General features: G+C 35.1%; 2 protein-coding genes and 1 pseudogene across 3 annotated transcripts; 2 read left to right on the top strand and 1 right to left on the bottom strand.

Annotated features, from left to right (window-relative positions):
* Window positions 1-3,112: 3,112 nt before the first annotated feature.
* On the top strand, window positions 3,113-6,126 carry LOC107911387 (renalase-like; annotated as a pseudogene).
* Window positions 6,127-7,666: 1,540 nt separating this feature from the next.
* Window positions 7,667-11,213, top strand: LOC107911406 (luminal-binding protein 5). Its single transcript, XM_016839238.2, has 8 exons — window positions 7,667-7,849; window positions 8,464-8,731; window positions 8,820-9,034; window positions 9,129-9,371; window positions 9,454-9,933; window positions 10,024-10,178; window positions 10,285-10,367; window positions 10,447-11,213. Exons 1-8 carry the CDS (start codon window positions 7,792-7,794, stop codon window positions 10,943-10,945), a joined length of 2,001 nt encoding a protein of 666 aa, XP_016694727.1. The 5' UTR covers window positions 7,667-7,791; the 3' UTR covers window positions 10,946-11,213.
* Window positions 11,214-13,536: 2,323 nt separating this feature from the next.
* Window positions 13,537-19,219, bottom strand: LOC107911417 (glutamine-dependent NAD(+) synthetase). Of its 2 annotated transcripts, XM_016839254.2 has the most exons (14): window positions 19,086-19,219; window positions 18,762-18,969; window positions 18,095-18,400; window positions 17,643-17,866; window positions 17,353-17,456; window positions 16,872-17,006; window positions 16,607-16,775; window positions 16,288-16,423; window positions 15,630-15,768; window positions 15,178-15,354; window positions 14,837-15,004; window positions 14,615-14,710; window positions 14,075-14,203; window positions 13,537-13,995 (listed from the first exon to the last, which is right to left on the bottom strand). In XM_016839254.2, the coding sequence occupies exons 2-14, from the start codon at window positions 18,953-18,955 to the stop codon at window positions 13,780-13,782; spliced, it is 2,193 nt and encodes a 730-aa protein (XP_016694743.2). In that variant the 5' UTR covers window positions 18,956-18,969; window positions 19,086-19,219; the 3' UTR covers window positions 13,537-13,779. The 2 variants fall into 2 exon arrangements, with proteins under 2 accessions (XP_016694743.2, XP_016694736.2); XM_016839247.2 differs by having other exon boundaries at window positions 18,762-19,151.
* Window positions 19,220-19,420: the final 201 nt, after the last annotated feature.

Here is a 19,420-nt window from a genome sequence, read left to right as displayed (position 1 = left end):
CATAGACTCAGGATCGGATTGAAAATAAAAAATAAGTTTTGGGATTAAATTATAATAAAATAAATGCAACAAGGACTAAATTGAAAATGAAACAAAATCTTTGGGGAGAAATCAAAAATAGAATGAGGTAAAGGTCCGAATTGAGACGCGCGAATAATAGGGAGGGACCAAATGGGAGATTTTTCCCTCTCCTCCAAAACGGCGCCATTCAAATGGACCATATTGAAACTAAAATAAAATTCAAAGGCATGAATTAAAATAAATAAAAAACTGGATTTAGGAAAACAGAAAATGCGGAAGGACTCGCAGCGCAAATAGCCCATTTGGCCTTAAAAACACTCGGATCCTCCACAAATCGGGTCGGGTCGGGTCGGGTCGGACTTGCCATTAGTAAAATGGCATCGTTTTTGTGTTTATTCTTTGGCCCAAAACAGCGCCGTTTCGGGTAAGCTATAAATGTTATTTTTTTTTGCTAAAACTTCATTCTTCCTTCATTGAAAAAAAATCAAAAGCTTTCTCTCAAACTCTCTCCCCCTTTTTAAACTCCGATCAATGTCTGGTCGCCGAACCACCGTGGCGGCCGCCGGTGACGGTGCTGCCGTCTACGGTGGTCGAAAAATCGAAAAAGGCTTTTTTTTTGGCTTTTCGACTTTCCCGACTCAAAAATGCCATCTTTCATTGGAGATGGCTGCCTCAACTCCCTCCATGACGGTACAAAATAAAAAAAAAGGTAAGATCTCGCCCCCTTTTACTGTTTTCGTTTATTCTTTTTTAAAAAATAAATAAGTAAAACGAAGTGAAAAAAAAATAAAAATAAAAGGCCACCTTTTAAATTTTCTTTTTCTTTTGTTTTTGATTGCTCTGGATTGATTTCGTGTGTGTGTAAAAAATTACATTCGGTTTTTGTGGCTTTTTATAGCCGAAATTACAAGCTTTTCTCTTTTATTTTTTTTCCTATTTTCTTTGTTGTTCGTCTGCAGGTACGGTTTTGATGCAAGGCCAACCGTGTAAGGAGATTGACGTGGCGGGGGTACGGAGGTGCTGGCGTGGGTGATGGCGGTGGTGGCTGAAGAGGGAGTTGGAAACCCTAGGGTTTCTGGATTAGATTATGTCGTGGGCCACTGGGCTTGTAATTTTTTTGGGTCTAATATATTTTGTAAATGAACTTTGGTTTATTATTTCTGATTTTCTTTGTTGGGCCCGAGTTAAAATTGGGCTCTACAGATGGTACGAGAGTATTTTATGGTAAGATTAAGTTCTAAAATTGTTTTAATTTAACTCTTATTTGTTTAAAATTTAACGTTAAATTTTTAATATTTTTGGGATATTTTCATAGGTAATCCACCAAATTTTTACAAGCTTATAATTTAACCCTAATTAGTTTTTTTTTCCAATTTAGTGTAAAATTTGTCTTCTTAACCCTTAACTTTTGTCAACCTTAATTTGTTCATATAAGTAGGCGTGAGTAAAACTCGATTTGACTCGAAAAATCTAAAAAATTTCGAATTTCGAGTTAAACGAATTGATTTATTTGAATTAATTGAGTTATTCGAGCCACCTCGAATTTTTTTTTGAATTTCGAGTTTAAATCAAGTATGATTTTCGAATTCGAATAAACCGAATATTAAACTATAATAATTTACATTATTACCCCAAACTCCTAAACTTCTTCACTTTCCTCCCAAAATTTTTACTCCCTCCCACTTTCCCCCCATAACTTTTGCTCCCATCCTACCCCCCTTCTACCCCAAACCCATTCCAGCCCCCCTCCATTCTTTTTTGAATATTTCCCTCCCAAAATTTTACTCTTCCCATTTAATCCCCCCAAAAAATTTACTCAACCTTCAAAACTTTTTATTTTCGCCTTAAATTTTTACTTCTCACCCTTTACCCCAAATAAAAATTTAAAATAATCCAAAAAAAATTATAAACCTAAATAATAATTTTCTTTATATTTATTATTTATATTATTAAATTAAATTTCACATTTTGTACTATTTATATTGTTGAATTGTTTTATAATATTGAATCTTTATAAATTTTTGCTAAAATTGAATTATTGATGATGGCATAAAATATTCATGTTAAAATTTTATATCTATCAATTTCACATTTTATCTTTAAGATAATTTTTATTAAAAAATTACATTTTTTACATTTAATATATATATTTTTAATTTCAAAATACATAGTGACAAGGATCAGAAGATAACTGAAGCAATTAAGCAAGCAAAGAAGTTAACCCGTATATAAAAGATTAATAAATAAATTATAAGGGGATGAAAGTTAATAACAAATTTGATTACAGTGGGTAACAATGATTACAAAGACCTAAAATATTTTTGTAATTTAACTCGAATAAATATATTTGATTCGATTTGATTGAACACTCATCTCTACATATAAGGAACAAATAATTCCATTTTAACTCATTACGGGGGCGAAACCAAGGGCTGGCAGGGCCCCGGCACCCCTTAAAATAGAAAATTTTTCATTTATGCCCTTTGAAATTTTTAAAATTTTAAAATAGCAAAGGTAAAATTACACTTTACCCCCTAAAAATGATAAAATTTTAATTTAATCCTTTAATAATTATAAAGATATAGAATATTAAAATAGTAAAATTATATTTTTACTATCGTAAAAATTACAATTTAATTTCTCCCCTAAAAAAATTTTCTAACTTCGCCCCTACTCATTAAATGGATTATAATAAGTATTAAAATTTATTTATAATCATTTTTAAAATAAACATGCACTTTTTTTTCAACAATCTTTTAAAAATTAAAGATAAAATGTTAAAATTGATACATAAAGTTACGGGATAAAAAAATAGTGCATGTATATATATATATTAAAGTAATGTTTTAGAGAAAAAAAACTGAAATAAACTTAGGTGGCGGGCTTCAATATTTAACAAGTGGCGCCATATTAATAAGGCACATGAACATTTACAGCTTGTTTGGTTGGGTGTATTGGCTTAGCCAATACACCCCTAATCGGTGGGCCCCACCTAATACCTCTCTAAGACGTCGTTTGGTTTGATGTATTGGTAATACGCATCTAATCCATTACCTTCTTAATCGGTGAAAACCACCGATTTCTATTCCCCCCTCTTTGCCCAGATTAGCTACTGATTGAGCATCAGCTCCCTGATTTGCCCTCCCCCCATCCCCTTGTTTCTCTTCTGTTCCTTCATCCGATTTCCTTCCTTATTTCTTTGCCCAGATTGTTGCTAGTTGTCGCTCCCTCCAAAAAGAAAAAGAAACAATGGCACCTTCGGCTCTGCCCAGTTTTTCTTCTTCATTTCTGTTTCCTCTCAAAACCCAGAAATCCTTTAAACCCCCAAAACCTCTAACTATAATTTGCAGTTCACAAGAACCCAAAAACCCTCCAAAAACCCACAAAGACCCACTTCAAGGAATAGGAAAAGAACACCATATGGGACTTCTAGGAGGTCAATTCTCAAGATAACCTTCACTCAGGAGCAGGTCAAGTTCACTGCTGGTGTTTCAGCTGACCCTCACGTGGGGATTATTGGTGGAGGAATGGCTGGTCTTCTTTGTGCTTTGAGCTTGGAGAAAAGAGGTGTTAAGTCCACTGTTTTTGACACGGTTGGTTCCTTTGGTTACCTTTCGTGCTGCTTTAATTTGGGTTATTGTTGTTCTTTAGGGTGTTTTGATCAATGAATTAAAAAATGTTTCTTTTCTTGTAATAATGTTTTTCTTTTCCCTACATGAGTATATGACAATTGGATTTTTTTTGAATAAAAACAATGCATTTAATTTATAGAAAGAAATTCATTTTGTTAGTATGTTTTAGAACTCATGCATAAATTTAACTTTGGAGTTGCGCAATTAATCTCTGTGATGAATAGTTGTCTCTAAATTTCTTGTCATATGACAGAAGAAGAGAAGGCCTCTTTTTGTTTGTGTATTCATTGCACTCAAATATTCTTCTTCTGTTAAGAGAAACTCCAGTCTTCAATGAAATTAAATTGTGAATTTGGCATGCCTAAGCTAATATAATTCAACCCTTTCATGTGATTTTCCGGTACCGTTCTTCTTTTTAATGCTCAATAGTTTAGTTATGGGAGGACAAGTTTAGAAGTTCAACCATTTGCATTAACATTGCATAATGTAGTTTGGATAATTGCAAGTGATGTGGTTTCTTGTTGTCTTTTGCCGTAAAAGGGAATGCATGGTTTGGGAGGAAGAATGGGAACTAGAGTCATTGATCCTCAACAACTTATATTTGACCATGCTGCTCAGTTTTTTACTGTCAGTGATTCTCGGTTTTCCAAGCTAGTTGATTATTGGTTGGAGAAAGGCTTGGTTCGAGAATGGCAAGGTTTAGTTGGTCAGCTTGAATTAGGTGGCCGGTTTGTTCCTCTTCCTTCATCACCACCAAGGTTTATAGGTGTCAATGGGATGCGCCCTTTAGCCGACTCTTTGCTTTCTGAGGTGATCACCTTCATTTTCGTTCTTGCTGCTTATTCTGATCTTTTTAAAGCTTTATTATTAGTCGAATGGAAAGGTTATACTTTGTGAAACAAATAAATTACTAATTGTCTAGAGTGGTGCCTTTCATTATTGGACCCTATTGTCTCAAGTGCTTAATTGGGTTGACATTTTAACAGTGGTTATATCTGAGTAAGTTAGATGCTTGGTGCAGACTTCTATGGTCAATGTAGTGAGACCTTGTTGGATAAGTAAGCTCGAGCCATTTAACGGGATGTGGCACTTGAGCGAGAATGGAAAACCTCGTGGGGAATTTGATGCAATTGTTATTGCTCATAATGGTAATTTTGTGCCTCAATACTTATGTTTTTTTCTTCTGTCCCATTTTTTTCAATTCAAATTTGCTTAGGAGTGTTATTTTATGATTTTATGGTAATAGGGTTAGGATTTAATTTTATGCATGCACTGAATGAGCTGTGAATGTCATTTTACTATTGTTGTTACAGTCAAGATCTAGATAGGGCTGACCATGCAGATAAAGTTCTAGATAATAGGTAACAATTTCACGTTATGACATATTTCGGTATTTGTTTGGGGGCAAATCAAGGTATGCTTGGAGGTTAGAAACAAGCTGTTTTTGTAGGAATACAAAAAGTGTATGCATACAAAGGATGGCTTAAAAGCTAAATAAGCCAACCATTTAGGTTATAGGACAGTACTCGAGATCTTGCTTAAAAGTGCATATATATAAATGTAACATCTATTTGTATGTCTATATATATATTTATTTATTTTCCTTGCTGTTTGGTTTCCTTCATGAATCCTTTGCTTTTGACATAGAGATTAATGAAGAAATGTTGTGGATTTAATGATGTAGATTGCAGACTATTTACAAAGTGATGGAGCATGTCCTGAAGAGTTTGCTGTTGGCTTAGAGAAGGAATTTGAGGCAATTGAAGGACATGATATTGGACAATTTGCACTTGCAGGGGTTGAGTCATCCTTAAAACAACACAATGAAATGTCAGCATTTCAACTTGCCACTTAAAATCTCAATCTTCAACCTTCAAAGATTCCTGCAACAGTCCCACAGTATGATTTTCTCTTGCCCTAGGAAGATTTTGCAAATAGTGAGATTCGAATCTAGACCTTCTGGACGACCATATGAACCAAGTGAACTGAACTACATGTTCTTGCTCTTGGCGGCTGACATTCCTTACCAATGGCTCTGATGCAATCCGTCAGCTATAAATCGAATATCAAGGTTCGCCAAGCTCCAATCACCGTGATTGTAATCTATCTAGACAAACACCGAGGCTCCTTTTGTAATAAAAGAACCAAGCAGAATGCCATGGGTTGCACGGTGGCCCCGGTCGACATCTATTCCTTCAATGCAGATGGAGGAGATGAGGATCTGCTTCAAAAAATTACATGAAATACAATACAATGACTTGGTTCCAAGTAAGCTTTAAGTTATGTATAGGAAAACAGAAAAATCATATAGGTGGGATTGGTTAAAGTATAGAGTTTTTAAGGTAAATTATGTCAGTCAAGGATATAGGATTGATTTAATCTTTTGTTTTATCTCTTTATTCTTGTCTTTTGCCTTTTCTGAAGCTGATATCAAATGTCAATGGAAGAAGAATACCATTTTTGTATTGTTTAATTCCGTGTTCATAGTTTATGTATAGAAACTTGGGAAGATGAAAACGATATTTGATTCAATTCTATGTTGATAAAGGTTTGAGTTTTTGAGAACATGATGTCCTAAGTAATTTTTATTATCATAAAAATTATAATTTAATTTTGAATCCTAATTTTTGCCTTTTACGAGTCGAACAAGCGTAGTGCTGGGTAAAATATTTATCTCTAAATGCATGTAATTTTGAATAATTCAATTATTTATATGAAAATGCACCTATGAATTTCTTTTCATCGATTTAATTTAAAAAAAATAAGGTAATATTTTAGCATTACGAAAATTAAAGAGATTGTTGCCAAAATTACTGGATACGCTCTCATTTGTTGTTCTTAATGTTATAATGTGAGTAAATTTTAAAAAATATAATAAAATTAAATTGAGTATTTTGTTTATTTCCAAAATCAAATTATGTTTTTATTAAGAATTTTATTAAATTATATATTTTAATTAAAATATGTTTAATAATAATTATGTTTAAATATGATTAAAATATTTATTATTGATAATAATAATCTTATTAAAATTTAAATAACAATAACAATAATCATTTACCAAAATAAATTTATGCTAAGGGTATTCTAGTCATTTTAGTTTTTTCCACTATGCTATTACACCTCTATTTCATTCAACCAAACACAAGATTACTATTACGCATCTATTCCATTACATTCAACCAAACAGTTGATTTGCTATTACACCTCTAATCCAATACACCTCTAATCCAATACACTTCTAATCCAATACATCTCTAATCCAATACAGCGAACCAAACGCACTCTTAATGTATTAATATTTTTATGGGTCTCATTAGATGCTATTGCTTAGTACAAAAATGAAAAAAAGAGAGTTGTACACGTTATAATGTTTGAATATTATATACTTATTATGATAATAATTATAAAAAAAACCAATCGCTTAGAATATGATTCTTTTGATTTTAGTAGTAGTAATTTAAGGAATTTTAAATAACTTCATATTCTTCGATTATTATATTATATTAATTTCATTTTAAAAAAAATTAAATTAAATTAAACTCGATACAAATTGATCATAAAAAAAACTATCAAGATTCTAAAAGTTAAAATATATATTATTATATTATAGTATTTTTACTTTTTCAAACATAATATTTTTGGTTGGTTGTAAATTTTACAACAAATTTTTAATAAATAAATATAATATGAATGTTTCTACTTCGCATTTTGAAATGCCCAAAACGGTAGAATGTTGGGGCGTTTTGAATCAATTACCGGAATACTGGTCAATTGTCATCCTATTTTATTAATAGCTTGAATAGAAGAAAGCAAGCGAGAAGGAAGCGGACACGAGGACATTTGGGAAATAAACGGCCAGGATCTTCCCAACCCAATATCTAATTTCATTGGGTCAATCTTCCCTTCCTTCAAACTTGATTGGCCCACGTCAACACTATGACATGTTCTCTCCTGCTACTCACCTGGGAAACTTCCGTCAAACGTGGGACACAACAAATATAAAATGCTCGACCCGCGACTCTTTCTTTCAAAAATGCTCATTTCATTTTAAACACTACAACCATTCCACTTTCAGAGGGGAGGAAAAAAAAAATCTCAAAGAGGCTTCTCCACAGATAAGTGTTGAGGTGGAGTGATGGCTGGCTCATTCAGAGCGCGCGGCTCTTTGGTGGTTCTAGCGATAGTCTTGTCCGGTGAGTATCGTGCCTGTTCCTCATTTGTTAATTCCGCTTATTTCATGTGATTCCGTGTTCTTTGATTCTTTAACTGTTTGAGACGAAACGTGTTAGATCTAGTTTTGTTTGATAATGTTTTTCCCCGCAAATCGGCGCATGCTTAGATCTGATTTAGGTTCTACGAATTATTGTAATGCATTACATCATCAAATGAGAGTTTCGGCGATCTCATATCATTTGTTTTTGCTCCTTTGATTTCAGAACTAGAAATTTCTGGATTATGAAATGAATGTCTCGGAAATTAGTTTGATTCGAACAAAATCATGTGTTTTCACGTATTTTATTTTAATTTTCCATTTGTGGTGAAGCATTTCTAATATGGAAGTTGCAATGTTATGAGCGTAAATATTCTAGAACTTCGTTAGGATTCTGTTCTATCTTGATCTTTCCACGTGGCCGCTTTACCAAATCTGATATTTGATGTCTAATTCAATGGATAGTGACTTTAAATAACTTTGGCTAACATAATGATTTAACTTTGGCTAACATAATGATTGAGTTTAAAAATGACCATAGAGTGATATTGGAAAAGGACTGTATAATGGTTAGCATCGTGTAAACTTTTCAAACAGGATGTCTTTTTGCACTCTCGATTGCAAAGGAGGAAGCCGCGAAATTGGGGACCGTAATTGGAATTGATCTTGGTACAACGTATTCTTGTGTTGGTGTATACAAGAATGGTCACGTGGAAATTATAGCCAATGACCAAGGAAACCGTATCACACCATCATGGGTGGGTTTCACAGACAGTGAGAGGCTGATAGGTGAAGCTGCTAAGAATCAGGCAGCTGTTAACGCAGAGAGGACCATCTTTGATGTCAAAAGACTTATTGGAAGAAAGTAAATCTCATTCTCCCATGTTTCTTGGTTTACATTGTAGGGATTGGTTGGTAAATAATGCTTACTGCGGGGGCTTTGTTCTTTGCAGGTTTCAAGATAAGGAGGTCCAGAGGGACATGAAACTTGTTCCCTACAAGATTGTCAACAAGGATGGAAAACCTTATATTCAAGTAAAGATTAAGGATGGAGAGACCAAGGTTTTCAGTCCTGAAGAGATTAGTGCTATGATTCTGGGTAAGATGAAGGACACAGCCGAAGCTTTCCTTGGGAAGAAAATCAAGGATGCAGTGGTCACTGTTCCTGGTGAGTGCACCATAAGAAACAATGTTCTCAGCTCAAAATGGTTACTTCTGTTGGACCCTTGATTATGCTCAAATTATCTCTGTTTTATTTGCAGCTTACTTCAATGATGCCCAGAGGCAGGCCACCAAGGATGCTGGGGTTATTGCTGGGCTTAATGTGGCAAGAATAATCAATGAACCAACTGCAGCTGCCATTGCCTATGGTTTGGACAAAAAGGGTGGAGAGAAAAACATTCTTGTTTTTGACCTTGGTGGTGGGACATTTGATGTCAGTATCTTGACTATTGATAATGGTGTATTTGAGGTTCTTTCCACAAATGGAGACACTCATTTGGGAGGTAAGCATCTTTATTGTTTTCTTATAGGATTATAAATTTTTTTTCAACACTGGATCTTTGTTTACGGTCATTTTTCTTGCAGGTGAGGATTTTGATCAGAGGGTTATGGAGTACTTTATTAAACTGATCAAGAAAAAGCATGGAAAGGATATCAGCAAGGACAACAGGGCACTTGGGAAGCTTAGGAGGGAAGCTGAGCGTGCCAAAAGAGCTCTTAGCAGCCAGCACCAGGTCCGTGTGGAGATTGAATCACTTTTTGAAGGTGTTGATTTCTCTGAGCCACTGACCAGGGCCCGTTTTGAGGAGTTGAACAATGATCTGTTCCGAAAGACAATGGGACCTGTAAAGAAGGCAATGGAAGATGCTGGTTTGGAGAAGCGCCAAATTGATGAGATTGTTCTTGTCGGTGGAAGCACTAGAATTCCAAAGGTTCAACAACTCCTTAAGGACTACTTTGACGGAAAGGAGCCCAACAAGGGTGTTAACCCAGATGAAGCAGTTGCTTATGGTGCTGCAGTGCAAGGAGGAATCTTGAGTGGAGAGGGTGGTGATGAAACCAAAGGTACATTTCATCTCCCGTGCTTATAGCTCATGAAAGTGTTATAATGGAATAAACTATGGCTGATATTTGTGTATAATGTTTTATGCACAGACATTCTTCTCCTTGATGTGGCTCCACTTAGTCTCGGTATTGAAACTGTCGGTGGGGTCATGACAAAGTTGATTCCCAGAAACACTGTTATCCCAACCAAGAAGTCTCAAGTTTTCACCACTTATCAGGACCAGCAGACCACCGTCTCCATTCAGGTATTTACAAATACTATTAAAAATACTTGAGAATTGGATGTTTCTGGCAATGCTAAGAACTGGAAGTCTTTGAACCTTATTTGGATTTGTTTTGGACTGATGTCAGGTGTTTGAAGGCGAAAGGAGTCTCACAAAGGATTGTAGGTTGCTTGGGAATTTTGATCTTACTGGAATTCCTCCAGCTCCAAGGTTTGCACTCTCCCTTTGTCAATTCTGCACTTGTATATTGAATGTATCGACTTAATGTTGTGACAACTCAACTGCACAGGGGAACCCCTCAAATTGAAGTTACGTTTGAAGTTGATGCAAATGGGATTTTAAACGTGAAGGCAGAAGATAAGGGCACACATAAAACAGAGAAGATCACTATCACCAATGATAAGGGTCGTCTGAGCCAGGAGGAGATAGACAGAATGGTTCGCGAGGCAGAAGAATTTGCAGAGGAGGATAAGAAGGTGAAGGAAAGAATCGATGCTCGCAACAGCATTGAGACTTACGTCTACAACTTGAAAAGCCAGATTAGCGACAAGGATAAGCTCGCTGACAAGCTTGAATCCGATGAGAAGGAGAAAATTGAAGCAGCCGTGAAGGAGGCCCTTGAGTGGCTTGATGACAACCAGAATGCTGAGAAGGAAGACTACGAGGAGAAGCTCAAGGAGGTTGAGGCTGTCTGCAACCCCATTATCACGGCTGTTTACCAAAGATCTGGCGGAGCCCCAGGGGCTGGAGGATCAACCGAAGAGGAGGATTCGCATGATGAACTTTAAAAATCTCTTAGCAATATCGAGGGTTGGTGATGAACAAGCAAGAGTGAGGATGAGGAGAGCGTAGGGTAGTTAAGACGAGGATTTTGTAAATTTTTCTCATGGTATATTGCCCCCCTGCCCCCCCTTCTTTGCTTGTTTTTTTTTGTTTTTTTTCCCTTTATTTTATTTTATTTTTGGTGAAGATAGAAGATACAGTTGAAGGGATGTTTTGTTTGCATTACTTTATATTTTTGCTTATGTTATGTTAAACAACTCATTCTTTCTAAAATTTTGTGTCATCGAATAATTGCGAACTTGTGAAGGACCGAAAATCAGAAAAGTTGATTAAAAATTATCATAAGAAAATGATATTTGGGGAATTTGTTTGTTTTCCTTCGCCTGCCATTTGCTACTCTTCTGGATTTGCTGCCAGATATCGCAAAGGGGTTGAGGCATTATCGCCTTGATTGAGATTGAAGAGCAACCCCGCTGCATTGGAGAAGCTAAAGCAAAAGAGGAATTAATAATAGTAAAATATTTATTTTATTTTAATTAAACTTTTGATTCGGGTTACTAAATGAATTGAAATGCGCTTCCTTAGAGGGGGGAAAGAAAGGATTGTTTTCCTGTGACCTTAATTAGGTGAAATGGTGGCCTAATCATCTTCATTAAGAATCAGCTTGGCTGCTGCATAAAACTGAAGCATCACGGGAGTGAATTTAGGAGCAAATGCTTGAAAAGGTTTACCTCCTTTTTCAAATTATGGTTCTCAAGGATATTGTGTCAGTCAGTCAGTCATCCTTGAGTTCATCAGAGCTAGCTTTCAAAGAATCGTAGTCCTTTTCCAGTTGTTTGTTCTTAAATGGAGCACGCTTATTTTTAATACCAAGGGCTGTTGTTGGCCAAGCTCTTTTGTTAGTTGTGACTTCCTCTCCGATTCAAGTTTGTTTTCAACCCAAAGACTTCTCAAGAAACTGAGCTTGAGTCGCCGTAACCCCTCTTTCTTTCCACCTCACCATCTCTATCTCCTTCATTAACATTCTCATACTCCATCCTACACTTCTGACCTGATTACCATCACCAATATTGCTGGACCCATGAAAACATTCCTTTCACCGCTATAAAAGAAGCTCTAATCATATCAGTGTACGAGTTACCAAGTATTGGTTGTTTGCCGCATGAACAAGGTAGTGGAAATATGAATCCCACATGGAGAAGGAAAATAAAATGCAAATTTGTTTTAAACAATGGAGGGAAGCTGTAGAACGTAAGGGTGGAAAGAGACCGTTGTAGCCTCGATACATTCCAACCCTAAACCCGCCTTGGTTTGGGTGAACATCTGTTGAGGACTTTTTCTAGTGTTTCCCTCGTGTGGTTAAAAAAAGAAACACTAATGCCCAACGAGTGCTGTCTCGCAAGAGGAGTAGAAGGTCGGGTTGGGTATGCTTTAATGTGTGCTAACAGCTATCAGGTCCTCGCTTCTTGGCCACCTCATTTTTTTTATTTAAAAGCATAAATGCAATTGATAATTCCGTTAAAAATAAATAGTGTCCGTACTCTTAGAATTTAATTTTTTAAAATTATTTTTGTAGAAATTTAATTAATATTTTTTATTTAAAAATATAAATGCAAGTGTTAATTGCATTAAAATAAATATGTCAAGTATCCTAAATTGACATTTTGAAACAATATAAATCAATCTTGACATTTGTGGGAGTTTAATTCAAAGGGATAGTGATATATAAAATTATAAAAATTCTTCTAATACAATATATCTTAAAAGATTCAATAAGGATGGAAGAACAAATGAATGTTAAAATTTAATTCTAAAAATAAAAAAAAAACATTTTAAAATTGATATTAAAGTTGGATTTAATTTCTATGCATGTACTAATAATGGTTAAACTTAATATGACTTTAATTTGGTAACTGTTAAATTTTAAAGTTAATATCCAAAATAGGGTAATATTGAATTAAATTTAACAATTATTGATAAAGAAACTATAATTAAGTTTAAAATAGAATTGGTTAAACTTTAGAATATATCTAAATGTATTCTAAAAAACTTGTATCAAATAAAAAATCAACATTCTAAAACCAATGAAAACAAAGTTGCATTTAAACAAATTAAAAATCCAACTCCTTAAAAGAAATTAAAATTTAATTTAAATAATAAATACTAAAAACATTTTTTTAAAATGTTTAAAAAATAAAAAATGTAAAAGTAATATAATAAAAGTAAAACAAAAGTAACAAGGTTTCATACATCTAAAACACATAAAAGGATAGAAATTAGATTGTGTCATTGGCTAATCTCATACATATCCAAGTTTGTCGTCGCTAGAATACATGAACTGCAGCAACTTAGCCAATTAATTATAATGATTATGGTGTTATACATATGATCAAAAGTTTATGTAAATACTTTAAAAATTAAAAAATATTCTGCGATTAAAGTTTAATTTAATAAAAATAGAGAAAATTAACAACGATTAACTATTATTTTTTAAAAATTGATGTGGAGAGATTAACATTTAATTATTGATAAAGAAACCATAATTAAAATTTAGGAATATCTCTAAAATATAATATGTAATAAATTAAAAACAAAGGAAGAAAATCAACTTTCTTATTATGTGTTTTGAACACTTCAATTTCCACTTTCTATCGAGTAATTTATTATTATTGTACACGACATCTATTAAATTAAGTTAAAAAAAAAGATATACAGATTGGGGCTGGGGGTGGGCTCACTGCGCCAATAACTGGACAACTGAAAACAAATTTGTGCTACTACACCATAAATAAAAGTTGGAAGCAATCGTTATTCCTACTCAACTCCCCGATAGTTTTGATTAAAATCCAGCTTTGGGGTTGCCTGAGGCAGCTGCTACAACTCCCATCCCACCACCACCTGCTGCTGTACCACCATCCTCACCTGTTTCCTTAAAAGCAACTCTGTCACCATTCATCTCTTGCACCAGTTCATCCATCTTCCGAAACTGATATGGCCATCTTGCATTGTAAAGGAACTGACGCAGATCGAACCTATTATCCTCTGGCGAATAACTCTGCAACACGGAATGCACCAAGATTACCAGGCTTTTAATCGGGACCATAGATTATTGACGCCTTTTAATGTTTACATACCTCGGCATGATATGAAGGTGTCAATACAGTCATTTTGTGTCGGTTGATGGAATAGTATTTGAAGAAATGTTTTACTTTATCAGCCACCTCTGATGGAGTTAATGTTGCACCCCATTTATAGCAAAGGTTCTGCAACAAATAAGACAGTACCCGAAAAACTGAGTATCTGCAACAAAGCAACTGATTTATGAATGTTTCAACTTGTAGTTTCTTCGAACCATGCCAACACTCGGATTTTAGATTTTCTTCATGCAGTTAACTCCACAAGCTGGAATTAGAAATTTCAAGCTCACGGAAAATACATGGACTATGGTATTTAGCCATTTTCAAGTAAACACAATTATTTGAAATAATATTCTAGAGATATAAAAGTATTCAAGTGGAAGTTGAGTCCACAAATATAAGATCTGAAGAGAAAACGTCCCCTCCCATAGGGATTATACATGGCCATCAAGATATCTACAGACCAGAGAACATTGAATGAATGCTATCTAGTAGATAGAGTCTAGTAAATAAGCGTTAGGAGTTCAATGATCAAACCTTGAACATTGATACTGGACCACACCGGAAAATTTTCCGCAGCCTCCCATAGACTGATAGCTCCTCATATGTCATTCCCATGTCCACTTCATCCAGCTGTTTCATGCAGAATGTAGAATTAAATTGCCCGTATTTTAATTAAATTTTATGATAAAAAACCGAACGGAAAAGAAAAGCTTTTAAGAAATTTAATAAAATTATGAAAGCCCAGGGGAACAATACCTGGCTGTAGTTGGAACGAATGGGCTCCAGTTCAGCGGTGGGTGGAGCAGCTTCGATTTCTGCCAAGGATGAGTAACCAAGATGATTGGCAGCCCACCACAAAAATGTCCGAAGGTCCTGTTTGCTAATACTACCAATTGGGTTTATATCTGCTGCACTGCAGTCGTACTGTAAAAGATATTAAAAATAAATTCCAGTCAGATTTTTTTTTGTTGTTGCATATCCTGCAAGTGCAGAGAGTTGTTAGCTGAGCTAACTGTCGGATAGAATCATATGAATAAAACATTAATTATATATACCTAATTATGAGGAGAAAGAAAAGAAAGAGGTAAAGTATAGACCTTAGTAAGGTAACCCCGTAAGGCTTCATCTACATTGGAGCTACCTAAAACAAGATAAAACCCTTTTTTGTTGTGAACCCAGGGCAATAATGATGCTAACATAAAAGCTAGCACCATTCTAATTCGAGCTTGAATGTTCTGTAATCCCAAGTTCTCAACATTGGATCCCCCATCAACCTGCAAAACAGAAAATGATCATTTCAGTCACACATCTATATAAAATGATTGACTAAATAGTTTTCTCTGACAATATATTTCAAGAAGAGAAATAAAAGACATTTCCAAGAGCTGATGATGGCAATAATCTTTATACTCTTATCGTTAATTTTGGTACTCATGGACAGCATATATTAGCATTTTGCCCTAAGATGCCATTGAACTGCTATGGTATCTGCTGGGACTGTTGACCCTCCGGAGGAAATTAGAAAATAACTTGTCATCGCAAAGCTAACCTTATAACGTGGTCTTTTTCCAGTAACAGTCTGAAACAAGGATAGCAGAGATGAAACAACACCATCTATGCAAACATCAAGATGCCATGAACCAATCTCATCTGCTAATACCTTAGCCCGTGTTTTTGTGGCTTCGGAACTGCAACAAAAGGACGTTCTTAAAATTATAATGTAAGATTTCTAGAATGTACAGCTACAATCAATCTGAAACAGAAAATATTTTCCTCAAACAGAAAGATCAACCTGAACCAAAAAGAATGGTCTTTAGGTGATATTTACTACCAACTAATATATATCCAATTCTCTAAAGAATTTGAGAAACCTTTTTAAGACACTTTTCTTGACAGCAAACATGTAGATGGAAGGGTTCTCCTTAACTTTCTAGTAAAATCAATAAATTGATCTAAAGAAAGAACATTGGGATAGCGGCGCAAAAAATTCTTCAAGAGCAACCATAAAGGGGACTTACTAGAACTATAGAAGTTAATAGCAATGATTCATACTGGATTAAGAAATTTTATTGTACAGTGTAATGCTGTTCTCCCTCTGTAGTGTTAATACTTAGTACCATATGTATTCTCAGTAGTCAGCTCAAGAAAGTCAAGACTCACAACCAGCTTGAAGAAAGAAGAGCAATGGATGTATGCTGTGACCTGACCTGTTTTCAGAACCCATGTAGACCGTATAGAATATACGTTTAGCAAATTCCTTGCTGTCAGTTGGAAACTTTCCATCAGCGTAATTCCCGATCCGTATTGCATCAGCTTTAACTTGTTCATCTCTGTTTGCAATTTCTGAAACACAGTATGTATGCGCAAAATTAATTATTAACAGAAAATATGATGCAGAAGACTCGTCAGTAAGGGTTTCAGTGACAGGAAAAGATTCTTGACGAATTGAAGTTCAAAACTCCAATAAAAAAGCAGAAAAGAAGCAGTGCTACTTGGCAGCAGGATACAATGAAATCATAAATTAACCTTTGACAACAAGTTGGCACATGCATCCAACTATAGCAGCTACAGAGGAACTGTCTGCGCCACCAGAAAGAGGAAGCAAAAAACCAGAAGCTCCACTTCTTCTTAAATAGTCCCATAGCCAACAGCCAGGACCAAATGCTATTTCTTCCTCAGGAGAATGGTACATGATCTTCAATTCATAACATAATGCAATTAGGTAATAAACAATCACTAATACAGAGAAGCTTTTTATTTTCAAAATAATGTTTTCTGAGCAAGAACGAACCTTCTGTGGACTAGAAAGTAACATTTTCAGGTTAAAAGGTTTGCAAATATTGTAAGGTACAGCTACAGATGAGACTTTGGTTTTGCAACTTGCTTGTTCTTGAAAACTACTTATGGATCCTCTTAAACTAGCAACCTGTAGTTAACAAAGAAATGCAAAAATTTCAGTATAATTTTTCATATGCATAAGAATTGGAAAATGCGGCAAACCCTAACTTGCCACCAACTTGTATAAATAGAATCTTCTTGTTGTGACCATTAGGCATTAATAGTAGTTTGTCTTCAATAATCGCCTTCATATTATTTATTTATTGGACTTCTTGTGGCAGAGATTCTCATTATAGGAGATCATCATTTTTCCCTTCTCTTTTATGCAAAAAAACCTTAACAAAAGGTAATACATTCATAGCATTCAAGCTTCAAGTAAGAATACTTTTTTAATACCCAACAAAAATATATTGGAGTGCAAAGTTATAACATACCGCATCTAAATCTACTTGAGCAACCACAACCTCAACATCCTTCAAGGAGAACTGTGAGCCTTGAGCAACAACCTCTCCGTTCACAACAACACAGGAACACCCATCTGAAATAAATAAATTAGTGCTCAATAAACCAAACAATATTTTTGCACGAAAGACAACACATTTTCTACTGGTGCAGAAGAACCAAAGCAAGATTACTACTTAAATCATATCGCTAGTTAAATTTATGCTGGAACCTAGAGTAAAGTTACCATGAAATAAAGTGGGAAATAAAGCATGTTATTTACCATAATACAGCCGTGCACCATCACAGCCCTGGTGGTTACTGTACATGTAAACCCCTCCACGAGTATGAGTAGCACCTATAAAAGCACGAAGTCGAAGGTCTAGCTTTCTCAATTGATGGTGACTCCCACTGGCATTCAGGAAAACTTCAACCCCATTTAATGCAAGCTCGGTATGGGGAGGATTAGGAGTAAAAAGCTCTTCACAAATTTCTGCCGCAACAGCTCTAACAAGGGATCAAATAGGTTCAAATATTAGTGTTTCATCAAGAACCCATGACAAACTTTCATATGACGAGCGATGTAACCTATTTGCATGTTAAGTTACATTTGCATCATTACATAGAGAAGACATGATCTTATGATGATCGATATCCGGTTATGAAATCATTATGAGCTAAGGCATAAAACTTAATGGGAACTGATAATAGCAGGACCAGCAGTGTTAAGCTTACGTGTCTAAAAACTGAATGTATCCGTAACCAAAAGGCACTGAGGTCTGTGATAAGGCCTCAGAAATTTCAGGTGGGAGCTGAAATTCTACAAGCTGGTCCTTTTGCTTCCATGTGGTAAACCAGCGAAGCTCCCTGTAATTGCCATCATTTGCAAGCCACATCTTTGGTCTTATCATGACAATTTTCCGGTTAAAACACAAAACTTGACAATTATAACGCTCTGATCCTCTAATGATAGGCATTCCTATGCTGCACAATATGCCGTCCGTCCAATCACCAAGAAGTATTTCTTTCAAACACTCCCACCTGCAAACAAATAATCCCAACTGTCATTTCAGAGAAGCAAAATACTAGTTGTGTCATTCAAACAACCAAGCATTATCCAGAAAAAAAAAGAAAAAAAAAGAGGCACTTTCCTAAATAAAAATACCAAATGTTTCAGTTTATACTGTAAATTTAGCAAAAAAAAAAAAAGAAGCAAAAACCATACGCTGCATTCCATAAAGAAATAACCAGTAATCACTACAATTCAATTCTAATAACCAACAAACGACTGATAACCCAAATTTTAATAACCTCACAAAGCAAAGCAAAGCTCCAAGAATCGCTCTCTCTCTCTTTTTTTTTTTGGGGGGGGGGAGAGGGGAATAAAAAAAAGGGAACTTACGCGTGATTGACTGTATCGAGTTCCAAGAAATGATCTTCACAGCCATAGCCAGTGATTTCAAGCTCGGGTCCGAGCCTGATGACAGCACCAACTTCTTTTGCCCTTGTTATGGAATCCTTAATGTGCTTCAAATTGCAATCAAAATCCATCGCCCATTGGTTCAAATTACAGGTGGCGACTTTCAACAGTCTCATCTTTGAGGGAATCTCTTCAAAACAATTAAAACACCCAAAAATTAAAATCAGTTCACTCAAAATCACTTGCAAAGAAGAAGAAGAAGAAGAAGAAGAAGAAGAAGAAGAAAGGGCGGCGGACGGGAAATACGAGGTGGGTGTTTCGATATGGGACAGAGAATTAGCGGCCTTGTATTTGGCGCTTCAGATTCGGTTTTATACAGGACTTTTAAGAAAGAAAGACAGAGACTTTGAATTCGGGTTAACGGGTTCAAGGCTCCAGGATCCTTGGACGGGTTTAACTGCTGTTTTGGTTTTGACTTTTTTTAGTTTGACACGTACAATGACAAAGTGTCTAACTGTCTATGAAAACACGTCGTTTGACGCGTGTCAATGGGATCCCCGCTCTTTTTTTTTTGCTGCATTTTATTTATTTATTTTTCTTAATTTCTTTTTTTTTTCAAAGAAATTCTTATTTTTCTTTCC

This window comes from Gossypium hirsutum, chromosome D08 (assembly GCF_007990345.1).
Source record: "Gossypium hirsutum isolate 1008001.06 chromosome D08, Gossypium_hirsutum_v2.1, whole genome shotgun sequence".
NCBI lineage: Eukaryota > Viridiplantae > Streptophyta > Magnoliopsida > Malvales > Malvaceae > Gossypium > Gossypium hirsutum.
Note: the sequence above shows the minus strand (reverse complement) of the source record. Positions and strands in the feature narration are given on the sequence as shown.